Source organism: Anomaloglossus baeobatrachus, chromosome 4, assembly GCF_048569485.1.
Source record: "Anomaloglossus baeobatrachus isolate aAnoBae1 chromosome 4, aAnoBae1.hap1, whole genome shotgun sequence".
NCBI classification, from domain to species: Eukaryota; Metazoa; Chordata; class Amphibia; order Anura; family Aromobatidae; genus Anomaloglossus; species Anomaloglossus baeobatrachus.
The window spans coordinates 478594142-478607968 of NC_134356.1; the positions used below are offsets into that span (position 1 = coordinate 478594142).

A 13827-nucleotide genomic window follows, 5' to 3' on the forward strand; every position below is an offset into this window, starting at 1 on the left:
CAGTTTTTGAGGTCACACTAGAAGTAATATTTAGGAAGTTAATAAAAAGAAATATAATAAAAAGTTGTGCATGTTTCTAGTAGCCAGTTTTTTTGAGTGGCTGTGAGACACTTAATGTTTATGGCTTTACAAATTGACCTCACTAGCAGCATAATTGATAGCCGCGCATCATAGATTTTCTTGTAGATGGGAAACAGCATCATACTGAAGTGAAGTTCTTGGCCTCTGACAGTAAAATCATTTTAACACACAGCAAATTTTAATGGTATTGATGATTGATCACTGTTATTACACATTAATGCATGACAAGACCAATTACCTGCATATACCTTTGTGACCCAGTCTATGGTCCATTAGTGCTTCATTAAGGAGTATGAATTATGGCTGAGCAATTAAGGGACATTATGATTATCCCCTGATATTTTTATGTTGGAGATTGAAGGCTACGAATAAAATACTAATGAGAACCTTTAAAAACTCTCATATTTTGTTTTAATTTTAACTGAGGATTTTGCAGGTAATTAATTAAGTCATGGCTCACAGTTGCATCACCATAACCCAATCACAGAATGTCCATGTCCAAATGAGAAAGGCAAGTTGGCTTATGTACAAAAGAGCAAGCAGCCCATGGAAGTCATCAGCAAAGATTTGCAGTCTCTCAAGCCATGTTGGCAAGTTCATGTTTTTCAAAGTGATCAATATCGGGGTTATAATCCAAGGTGCCTGGTTCCTTTTTGTGATGAGCTTGAATACATAGAATGTATAGATAAGACCCAATTACAGCTCCGCACATTGGTCCAACCACAGGGATCCACCAAAAGCTGTTGCCAGCACTGTGTATATGAAAGAAATTGAAATTATTACTTACAAGAGATAACAAATATAGCAGCACAGGACGCAATATTTCTCTAGATTGTAATGTGACTTGTGGACAGGAGTCATTTGTAGAATGGTCATAAGGGTATCTTAGAACACTGGAGAATAAATGAAAAACATTTTTGGGTGCCTCAGGTATTAGGCTTGACTTTAGGTACTGTATATTCAGTCCTCTGAATCAGAATATGTCATTAATATGTCTCAGATGGGGGAACCCCTTTAAAGAGAACCTTTCATCAATTTTAATGTGTTAAACTGAGCACGTCATAGAATAGTGGCTGTAGAACGAAATGAAATATAGTTTTTTTTTATTTTATAAGTTCTCTTCTACCTTGCATAGCTATTAGCTTGTAAAATTAAGTTTACAATTCATAAGTCCAATCTGGCATTACAAAATATTATTTTCTGGAGGGGTGTACATCCCCTGCATGATGTTGACTAATAATAAACAGAAGGTGTCATGCAGGAGAAAAAAGAACCGACCTCTAACAATAGCTTAGAACAGGTTTCTCAGTGCAATATATGTAATGACAGACAATCTGCTATCCTTACTGGTTTCACTGCAGAGGTGTGTTTGATTACCAATACCATTAGTAGAGCAGAGTTTTACTACATTTTATTCAGTTTTTACCTCATGGCGCTTAGTGTGGTGGGAGGGGCAGTACAGCTGAGCTGAGCTTGGTCTGATTACAAACACTTCTAGCTGCTTTTCTTTCCTCTCACAGTGCTGTGAGCTTTACTGCAGAGCCCCTCCACATACTCACAGCGGTGAAATTAAAATGGATGTCAGGAACTTGTTGGAAATTGTTTCATCAGTAGGAGTGCAACACCCAACACCTACACCGTTCATCTGTTGATGGTGCCATCGCTGGCCTGAAATGACTGGCCTGGAGCAGAGCTGCACAGTACAGCTTCATCAACTGTATAGTGGTTGCAAAACAAGGAAAAATCGCACAGCTCTTAATAACAATGTAATTAATATCAGGGGCTGCTGAAATGCTAAGTAAATTATTCAAAACAAGGAAAACCACACTTAGCATATAAGAATAGCACTCACTATGAGAATAATATCAACAGTATTTAAACAGGATTACACAGATGCCAAAGCCATACTTAGCATATAAGAATAGCACTCACTATGAGAATAATATCAACAGTATTTAAACAGGATTACACAGATGCCAAAGCCATACAAGTAGAACTATGGTGGAATCTACATAGACAAAATCATCATATAATATGTGGCATACAGGAAACCACCCATGATCAATCCCATAAATCTAGTAATGGAAGATTACTCAAAAAACACAATAATGGCATGGCAAAATGTATGACACAGGGACAGATGGGACACCACATCACCTGATCCCACCAACGCGTGTCGCTAGGATAGCTTCACCAGGGGTAGAGGCTGGGTACTGCACACCCACTCCCTATTGAGTCAAATCAATGTTATAGTTCGTACAACCCATTTATAGCTGAAGAAGTGATAGTAATCACACTCATCTCTGCTCTGCTGCCGACACATATAATCACTTACAGCTCTGCAGTGAGAGCAGACTGTCTGTCATTATATGTCTCACACAGAAGAAAGCCTGTTCTAAACTTTATTAGAAGTGTTCTTTTTTTCCTCCGGCATGATGCCTACTGCTTATGATTGGTCAATGTCATGCAGTGGAAGAATTACTTGCCCCCAGGGAATAATCTCTGTTATCACCCAGCTGAGTTGATCATAAATTCTAGGATTAACTTTGCAAGCTAATATCTCCACAACAGAGACATATGTCCTGTCCAGCTCTACATTCATTGATGTAGCCAGTTTACCATGATAAAACTGGTGAAAGGTCCTCTTGAAGCTTGTATGGGATAGAAAGAAATCCAATGAAATAGAGATACTATAAAGAAATGAAATGGAGATGCTATAAAAAAAATGCAGGAAGAAATTGAAAATCTTGGACTAATTATTATCTATTGTGAATTGTGTAATTAAACCAAATTTACCTATGTGAACAAATATGTCCTACCTGCACAATATACCTTTTAATACTATGGTTACTTACGTGAAAACTTCTGAGCCCCAGCCAGCTATAGAGGTAAAGATTCTTGGGCCTAAATCTCTGGCTGGATTCATAGCTCCTCCACAGTTAGATCCTAGCGATAGTGCTAATGTTAGAATGAGGAGCCCAACAGCAATTGGCTCTAGTCCACTGGGAGCTGGCATGTTCTTTTTATCAAATATGGCAAAAATCAGAAGGAGCAGCAGAGCAGTGGACATCATCTGTGCAAGGAGAGGAATCATAATTGTTAGTCATAGCTCCTGAGTAATTATTGCATTTGTGCCTTTTTTTATTTTACACTTGGTTTTCATCTGTATCTAAATCTTTTAATTTTCCCTCTCTTTAACCCCTTAACAACTGTGGGCCATAACATTATATCCTAACCCACCATAGTGTAATCACCTGTGCCTGCTGTGGGCAGCCGGCGGCGATCCCTGCACATGTCTGCTGATTTGTACATCAGACATGTGTGCCTCAAAGGCATGGGTGGACCCGTGATCCACTCGTGCCTGTTAACCCCTTAAATTGTGCTGTCAAAATGTGACAGTGATTTAAATGCCGATCACTGTAAATTTTCACTCACCCAGCTCCATCGGTGGCGCTGTGACATGAGCACTCTGAGCCGATGGTTGCTATGGTAGCACAGGGTCACATGATGACTCCTGTAGCTCACATTACTCACTTCCTGTTTCACCCTGCTGAGTGCTGCCTGTAACAAGAGGTGAGTATTTATGGTGATCTCTGCTGTGCAGCTATGATCAGGGAAAATGAATGAGCGATCAGACTGCTGATCTTTATAGTCCCCTAGGGGAACTAGTAAAGTAAAAAAAAAAGTTAAAAATGTTTTACAAAATTAGAAAAAAAAATAATAAAAAACCTAAACGTTGTGCAAAATGCAATAACAGGCAATCAAAAAGTAGCATCTGCGCAAAAATGGTACTTTTAAAAACACCAGCTTCAGACAAAAAAAATAAGCTGTCAATGAGCCATAGATAATGAAAAATGAAAATGCTATGGGTTGCGGAAAATGGCGCATAAAGTGTGCCAAATTTTTTGGATAACCTTCTGTATTATTTTTAACCCCTTAGATAAAAGTAAACCTAGACATGTTTGATGTCAATGAACTCATACCGACCTGAGGCATCACCGTGACACATCAGTTTTACCATAAAGTGAATACAGTGAATAAAATATCCCAAAAACAATCATGTAATCGCACTTTTTTTACAATTTTTCCGCACTTGGAATTTTTTTTGCCATTTTCCAGTACACTATATGGTAAAACTTATGGCTTCATTTAAAAGTATAACCCATTCCACAAAAAACAAGCCCTCATATAGCAAGGTTGACAGAAAAATAAAAAAGTTACCGCTCTTGGAAGAAGGGGAGCAAAAAACCCGTAAAAAAACGAAAAATGGAAAATCGGCCGGGGGTGAAGGAGTTAACACCATAAGGACCGGGCGATATTTAGTTTTTCTGTTTTTGTGTTTTCCTACCTCCTTCTGAGAATGGTAACATTTTCAATTTCTGGGATCTGGGGCAGTGTGAAGGCTTGTTTCTTGCACCCAACTGATGGGTTTTTTTAATATTTTTTTGGGGTATATATGATGTTTTGATCGCCTGTTATTGAAATTTTTTTCTGTTGTGGTGGCCGAAGAACTGTACTTCTGCAGTTTTTTTTTCTCTTTATCTAATAGTTTATTTTATATTTTGATAGATCAGACTTTTACATATGCAACAATACCAAATATGTGTTTTTTTAATGTGGTAAAAAGAGAGATGATTTTCTATTTATACTTTTATATTTTTTAATAAAAAAAAATTCTATTTTGCACTGTATTTAATAGTCTCCTTAGGGGACTTCAACCTGCAATAGTCTGATCACTTGTATATACAGCAATGCCACAACATTGCTATATATAGAAGAAATAAAAGTCTCCTATGAATGTCGGCCCCGGGCTGGTTTTTCACATGGATACTGAGATGACAGACACAGAGGTCATCAGCTGACCCCTGGCTGTCATGACAGCTCATTGACATCCCACAATTACGTCCTGGGAGTGCAAATAAGGCATTAAATTCTGCTGTCAGAAATTGACAGCAGCATTTAGCAGGTGAACAGACGGCAGGTGGGGCGCCGCTAGACCTGCGGCTGTTAGATACATATGTCAGCTGATTAAATCAGCCAACATATGCATGGGATGGTGTGGGCTCAGCATGCAAGCCCGCATCAAAGGCAGGGAGACAATGAATATTGGACATAGTATGGGATTTGTCATTAAGTGGTTAAAATCACTTTTTCTAATGTTCTATTTTTTTAGTTTGCCGATGTGGGTGGGATTTGTGGTTTACTGATGCTTTCGCCTGGTTCATCATCTGCAGCTTTTTGAAAGGTGGCAAATTTTTGTACAAATGTACACCATGTACAATGATTTTTTTTGTACACCAGAAATTTTTGCATAATTTTTTAAACATTTTGCGAAATGAGCACATTTTTGAGATAAGTCGCAAACCAGATTAAAGACAAAAATAAAGATAATTTATTTACCTTGTGCAAAACTCATATACCATATGTGCCATTTTGAAAAGTTAGGCACTGAAAATGGCAACAAATACCACAGGAAAAAAGAAATTTGATTTAAAAAAATGATGAATCAGAGCCACAATATCATAAAAGACTGCAAAGCAAAATGGACTTAATAAAATATTATATATTTACATACTTTTTTCCCTTTTTCTATAAAGTTTTACTTTTCTTTTTTTTCTTTATTGAAAAACAATGCCGCGCTCCCCTGACAGGTGTATGTCCTTCTCAAATTTACAATTAAAAGCAACAGTTATGTAGACTTTTATTATCATATGTTAGGGATCTTCCAACAGTGTCCCCCCAGATATTTACAACAGTGTCCCACAAAGCAATGACAGGTCTCTAACGTTATTGGTCTTTTCTAGAGTTGAGCGGATCAGCTATAATCCGGGTCCGATGGATCCGGAACGGGTTGCCGCCGAAGTCCGGATCCAATCCGGAATCCACGGCTATGTAAATGAGAGAAAGAGAGAGAGAGAGAGAAAAAAAAAACGATCCGGATCGTGCACCCCGGATCCCGGGTACTGGTCGGACTCGGACCGGAACCTTGAACCGTGCGGATCCGGATTTTTAAGATCCGGGTCCGCTCAACACTAGTCTTTTCTTCTCCTATGGGCCAAAGAGAATTTGGATACCCCAGGCTCCAGTCTAACGGTGCAACTGAAACCCCTGCATCTAATATAGTACACCTGCTGTCATTTTCTATAGATGAGACTAGTTGGGCTATGTGGGAAATAAGCAGTACCTCTTTAAAGGGTACCAAACTGTCAGTGCACAGCAGACTCCGGGTCAGCGCCTCCTCTTTTGGCCATCTTTGTCCTCCTTCTGAAGCTAGTGTGGATGACGTGTTCTACGTCATGCACACTAGCCAAACATTGAGGTCCTGCACAGGTGCACTTTAATTTACCCTTAGTAGGGCAGATCAAAGTATTGTAGTACGCCTGTATGGGACTGCAATGCCGGCGCGTGTAGATGACGTAGAACGCGTCATCCGTCCACACTAGCTTCAGAAGGGGGACAAAGATGGCCGAAAGAGGAGGCACGGACCCGGGGAATGGAAACACCCATCCGACCAGTCTGCACCGCACCGACCGTTAGGTGAATATTATAAACATCCGGTGACAGGTTCCCTTTAAATAGATAATTTAACTGTAACATGATTGGTTATTTTTAATATCTTAATAAAGCAATTGAGAAAGTAAAGCGATAACCCATTTCATCCAGGATTACTGAACTGAATTTTTGCCTACTTATACACCTGTACAAGTAGGGAGCTGTATGACAATATACTTACATTGTTATAAATTAATGCCTATCGGTTTTCATGTACCCATGGTTGTAACAGCTAGAATACTAGCTATATAAGCTACTACCAAGAAGTCAAAAGTGCCTATTTTCACCAAATTAATGATTAAACGAATTTTGTAAAAATGTAAGGAAATGGCCCCAGTCACATAATTCAAATGGCGGCCCATCCTACTCACGTGTCAGGGTGACCAGGGTCTCAATGACAGAGGAGCTGTATCATAAGAACACTTACCTCTATGAGCTGAGGAGAAGGGCTGTGACATAAGAATAAATTTTCTCCTCAACTAACTGCGCAGGGGAATTTTTTTTTGCAAGGCCTTAGTCCTTCATGGACATTCAGCCAAGGAGCAGCCTATACAGCTCCTCTGTCAGTTGAGACATGGATCTCAAGATTTATGACTAGGATGAGTTTCCACTTGAATTATTTAATCCGCACAATTTTATTACATTCTTGAAGAACAACTTTATGTTAAATAATGCAAGGGGTTATAGTGAGCCCTGATTTGAGCTTACCTGATCTGCAAGTCCATTCACCGTTGAAAGATATGGAGATGGATATGTTGCAAAAATGTGAGCTGTAGCATTTGGGCCAGTTACTGTCAACACTCCTCCTGAATATTTCATTAATGCATCTGTAAAACAAATCAGAGGTTTGCCATTAAAATTGTAAAATAAACAAATATTAAAATACATTGAGAAATCTTTGAATTGTACTAGTAATAATCTGTTACACTTTACGAAATCCTGCAATGAAATTATTGTTATATTTTGCTCATTGTACAATTCATTGGCTGTAAGCCATAATCATCACCATTAACAGAAATAAACACTTGAAATAGATCACTCTGTGTGTAATGGCTCTATATAATATATGCATTTCCCGTTTTGTATTGAATCACTGAAATAAATGAACTTTTTGACGATATTCTAATTTATTGAGATGCACCAGTACATGGATGGTCTCCCCATGTTTTTGATAGGGAATTTAGATTGTGTACCCCAATGGAACAATGATGATTGCATCTGCAAAGTGCTGTGGAATGTGAAGATGATATAAGCAAACTTAAAAGTAATATCACACTGCGACAAAGATGTATTTAGAAAATAGCATGGAATAAAAAACAAATATTCATTTGTAAGTATATCCCAATTAGCAGTGACTTGCAAAAGCTGAAGGCTGATATGCATTCTATAGGTGGTATAACACATTTAGTGTTTTACCATTTATAGTATTTATCACTGAGCACTTTTTAACTGGCATGGGCAGAATAAGGTTCAAATGAGTATCAAATGCACATTAGATGACTGTCCATCCTTACGAAATTGATCTGCTTGGTGAACCTAAAGGGGGCTTTACACGCTACAACATCGCTAATGCGAACTTGTTGGGGTCACAGAATTGGTGACACACATCCGGCCGCATTAGCGATGCTGTTGCGTGTGACACCTATGAGCGATTTTGCATCGTTGCAAAAACGTGCAAAATCGCTCATCGGTGACATGGGGGTCCATTCTCAAAAATCGTTACTGCAGCAGTAAGGAAGTTGTTCCTCGTTCCTGCGACAGCACACATCGCTCCGTGTGACACCGCAGGAACGAGGAACATCTCCTTACCTGCCTCCCGGCCGCTATGCGGAAGGAAGGAGGTGGGCGGGATGTTACGTCCCGCTCATCTCCGCCCCTCCGCTTCTATTGGGCGGCGGTTCAGTGACATAGCTGTGACGCTGAACGAACCACCCCCTTAGAAAGGAGGCGGTTCGCCGGTCACAGCGACGTCGCCGGGCAGTTAAGTACTGTGACGGGTCTGGGCGATGTTGTGCGGCACGGGCAGCGATTTGCCCGTGTCGCACAACAGATGGGGGCGGGTACCCACGCTAGCAATATCGGTACCGATATCGCAGCGTGTAAAGCGGCCTTTAGTCTACTGTGCATTTCTACATTTATATAACAAGTACTTTTAGCTTTTTCTTCATCCCAGTTGCATGACTGTACTGATGCTTACAATCACCTTTCTGTACTTAATGTTAGTGGAGTTCCTAACTGACCAGAGGGTCCTAAAAATATATATTGAAGATAAGATTAACAAAGCTGTTCACATGATAATGAGAAGAATATAGTCAAGCTGGGGGTAAAGAATTAAGCCGCTTTCACATTGCGTTTTACCTACGTTAACTGACCCTGTCGCGGCATCCGTCCAAACCACCCTCCGCCCCTCGCAAAACGTATTTCGGACGCACGTGCTGACAGGGCCCTTGATTATATGGAGCAGATGGAGTCAGCGCGTGCTCTGTCTTGCACCATTTTCGGGCATATGCGTTTTCTGCAGGCGGACACCCAGCCGTAGTAGACTACATTCAGGTGTCCGCCTGCAGAAAACTTATATGCCCAAAAATGGTGCAAGACAGAGCACATGCTGACTCCGTCTGCTCCATTATAGTCAATGGCCCCATCGGCATATGCGTCCGAAACACGTTTTGCGGGAGGAAGGGTGTATCAAATGGATGCCCCGACGGGACCAGTGAACGTAGGTAAAAACACAATGTGAAAGCGGCCTTATACTAAAATGCCAGCTCCTATTACAGCAGTAATCATGACCATGTGTTACTTCCTATACTCATGAAATTAATTTAGTTCAGTTTAAGCTTAAAGGTGCGGTACTGATCCCATGAAAGGAGGAAGTCGGTGCCGATTCACAACATCTATCACCACACATAAGCCAGTTGCCCACTCACGGGGACGGGGTTAGGGTAGGGTCATTTAGGATGGTCACAGGGTGCGGAGCTCTAGGCTGGTGGGCACTTCACGGCCTGCCAGCAGAATCCACCAGGCAGAGGATTTCAAGTCTTCTGGCCCACAACAGCGCCTGGGGCAAAGCAGCATATAGAGCCAGGAGCTGTGACCATAGGGCGGCCCATCAACTGACTCGCTCTGCCTGCTAGATGGGATGGGAAACATAACCACCCCAAAGGACCGAGGTCCCTGTGTAGCTTCAAGTCGCAGGGACTCACACAGTGCAGGGAGGAAGGACTCATGAAGTATCCCTCCGATACCAGCCCCCGAACTATCCGGGATCGTCTGGAGCCCATCATAGCGGAGTCTGGTAGTCCAATGGCAGGAGCAACTCAGTGAGTAAACACATTAAACTGCAACCGCTATGTCGTCTGATTCTTCCCATGCCCCGTGCACACTGGGGTGGACAACAACACCCAACATCCTCCCTGGCGTCTAGCTCCACCTCTGGAGAGCTGCAACATCCAAACTGCGTTACCATCCGCCCCAGCAGAGAGAGACTTTCCGCAGCAGCGGCTCCCATTATAGCCACATACCAGAGGTGTCATCACGAAAGACAACTAATACCTCCATCACCACCATCCCCATCATTTTGGTTGATCACGAAGCAGGGCCAGGCCACTTTGACAACCTAAACTCCCCCAAACACTGGCCCGGTGACGAGTAATTCCCCAATACCCCGTGGGCACGTCATATACTTATGTCATTCCTCTCCACATTGTGGGAACCAAGGTAAAGGTTGGGCAGATCAGCTAACAGGATGTTACACTACAAAAGAAAATCCCCAAAATAGACAGGATCTTTTAAAGATAGTCTTTTTCACAAACATGGTCACACACTTTGTAAAGTAATGTCATTCAGTCTGTACTGGACTGTGCACAGCCATCTTTAAGCTTCATCTTTGTGATGGTGATGCCTTATGGGATCTACCTTAGTATGTTCAATTGTGCAAGGAACATTGCAATGGACTTATGTATAGAAGGATTGGACCTGATCTCTGATTCACGGACTGTCACTTTCCTTTGCATCAACAAAATGGGACAATCTATTCTAAACTATGCTGCCCGACTAATCTACCTATCCCCCAACTACTCCCCGACCTCTCCTCTCTACCAATGCCTTCACTGGCTTCCCATTGCCCAACAACTCCAGTTCAAAACCTTAACTATGACCTACAAAGCCATCCACAACCTGTCTCCTCCATACATCTGTGACCTAGTCTCCCGGTACTTACCTATACGTAACCTTTGATCCTCCCAAGATCTCCTTCTGTACTCCCCTCTCATCTCCTCTTCCCACCATTGCATCCAAGATTTCTCCTGTGCCTCCCCCATACTCTGGAATGCTCTGCCACAACATATCAGACTCTCGCCTACCTTGTCAAGCTTCAAAAGGAACCTGAAGACCCACCTCTTCCGACAAGCCTACAACCTGCTGTAATCCTCAGTCTGATATGGCGCTGCATGACCAGCCCTACCCTCACTTATTTTATCCTCCTGCCCTATCCCTTGTAGACTGTGAGCCCTCGCGGGCAGGCACCTCTCTCCTCCTGTACCTGTCTGTGCCTTGTATTGTTTGTGATTATTGTACTTGTCCCTATAATGTATACCCTTTTCACATGTAAAGCGCCATAGAATAAATGGTGCTATAATTATAAATAATAATAATAACTTTTGAGTTAGACACATCATACAGTGTAGAACGTACCATAATAAACACCAAAAGCAGCTGCCGATCCAGTGAAAGCTCCCAAGAGCTGTGCACTCACGTAGAAAGGAAGTTTAACCCATGGTAGTTTTCCAGTCATACACATGGCAAAAGAAACTGCTGGATTGATATGGCCACCTGAAACAATAAGGCAGAATACATATTACTTATTATTAAATGATTAATATTATATTCTATGAACACATTTTATTTATGCATATGAGATCTCTATTAACAAAGTGAGAATTTATAACAATAGACAACAAATAAAAAAGTACTATATAATATAATGTAACATAAAAGGGCCTCTTGCTGCTTTCTATTTGCCTTAGTATGCTCATTCAATAAATGTACTTGGCTTATATGTTTCAGTTAAAAAACTGAGAAATATTTACCATTGATCCATTGATTTACAAGACAGATTTAACTAAATCGTTGGTCGTTGGTATCACAACACTGGGTATACTCTTCTAGAAATTTTGTGCACTTAGTATGGTTTATAGTATTATTAGTGTTGTAAAGACTAGCCATAAAATATATTGCTAAAAGCAGTGTAATTATGGCATTATACCTCCCAATTATATGTAAAACTTGTAATTATTGATATTGCAAAATACAGACAAGATTACAATGATAACTACAAGACGTTTGTGCACTTTGTTGTTGGTTATATTGTGTAGTTGTTATTCAGTATTTATATACAGTCACTACTCAACATTGAAATGGCAACACCAAGAAGGAAAAGTCTTGTAATTATGATAATGATGGTAGGATAGACCTATTAATGATATGGAAATGATGTAAAAATTGAAACAAAATGTTCAGACCAACTTGCTTTATTCAGAACTGAGTGTGAGTGATACACTTATAAATACACGCACTTAAACACCTTGGCTGCCATCACTGAGGTTATTGATGGTTGTCTGAGAACTGCTTTGCTATGCATCCAAATCATTAAAGGGAATCTGTCACCAGGTTATTGTTCCCCCATCTGAGAGCAGCATAATGTAGAGACAGAGACCCTGATTCCAGCGATGTGTCACTTACTGAGCTGTGTGCGGTTATTTTGATAACATCACTGTTTTCTCTGCTGCAGATCTAGCAGTTATACAGAGCTCATGAATATGTTGGACTACCTGGCAGCACGCAGAGTAGTCCTCTAATGATAATCTACTATTGATTAATCAGGGATTTTATCAAAACTATACAAAGCAACCCAGTAAGTGACACATCACTGGAATCAGAATCTCTGGCCCTACATTATGCATCGCTCAGATTAGGTGGCAAAAACCTGGTGACAGATTCCCTTTAAGATCTACTGCTAGCAGCTTCACGTGCAACCATGAAAGGAAGCATCTCTGCATTTGTTCCCCATCTAGCACATCTGGAACATCACAAATTGGCATTTGCAAAGGGAGCTGCCAGCAATGAATCTTGATGATTTGTGTGCCCAAGTGTATTCAATGTGGCAGAAGATATCTCAGACAATCATTAATAATCTCATATATAGCATGCCAAGGTATATAAGTACATGCATTCCTACATTTGGCACTCACATTCAGTGCTACATAAATCAAAATGTTTTGAAAATACTGTTTTTATCATTTACAAATCATTAAGCAAATATCCTCTTCAGAGAAGAAGAAGATTAGAACTCTAGTGACACCTATTGAGGGTAGCAATTCTTAAAGTCAATATCGACCCTTTGGCAAGCCATGACATCTGACTTTCCATTTGTAGTCACCTGTTTCAGGGTGTTTGCCATTCAGCAGTGTAAAGCAGGAGGTTTTGTTTGGCTAGGTGAGAGGCTTCTGACATGGCATCTAACTGGGAACGTTTCTCCCTATGGGGTATGCCAAACTGGCATAAGGAGATTTATAGGCTATGCAATGCTCTTTTGGGAATTTAAATATGTACTTATTTTTTTCAGAAGGGAAGAGGACTAGAATGCTAAGGCCATCTATAGAGATAGCAATCCTAACAGTCAAAATAGACTCTTTAACAAGCTTTGCCACCACGTGGTTACGGATAAAAATCCAGACCAGACACTCCATACGCAGACACATATTTCGGAGTGTTTTCCCTTCATCAGTAAAAAGCAGGAGGTTTGATTTGGTTAGGTGAGATTCCTCTGGCATTGGCTCTAATGGGGAATGTTTCTCCTTGTAGATAAATATTGACAAGGAGAATATCTCGGAAAAGCGTATTTGCATATTTAATTCCCAAAGGAGCATTGCATGGTCTATAAATCTCCTTGCACCAGTTTTACATATCATTTACATGTCTATTAATCCTGCTATTTTCACAATTCTATGACTTTTCTTTCTTGGTGTTACTATTTCAATGTTGAAAAGGGTAATGTTCAGGGTAAAATCATTTTAATCTGTGTTTGCAGTCTTGGTCTTGTTTATCAGTATGTGTATAGTGTATGTATTCATTATGTGATTAGCTTTAATATGTTCATATAAATTGAAAATATTATGTGCAAGATAACTTTCAATC

General features: G+C 40.5%; 1 protein-coding gene across 1 annotated transcript in view; it reads right to left on the reverse strand.

Moving 5' to 3' along the window:
• Positions 1-237: 237 nt before the first annotated feature.
• The window catches only part of AQP9 (aquaporin 9), a 40560-nt gene continuing 26970 nt past the window's right edge, over positions 238-13827 (reverse strand). Inside the window, exons 3-6 of the mRNA XM_075342734.1 lie at positions 11326-11463; positions 7342-7460; positions 2937-3154; positions 238-833 (exon numbers count right to left, since the gene is read on the reverse strand). Coding sequence (XP_075198849.1) covers positions 659-833; positions 2937-3154; positions 7342-7460; positions 11326-11463 — 650 coding nt within the window. The 3' untranslated portion in view covers positions 238-658. The remainder of the gene's footprint in view (positions 834-2936; positions 3155-7341; positions 7461-11325; positions 11464-13827) is intronic.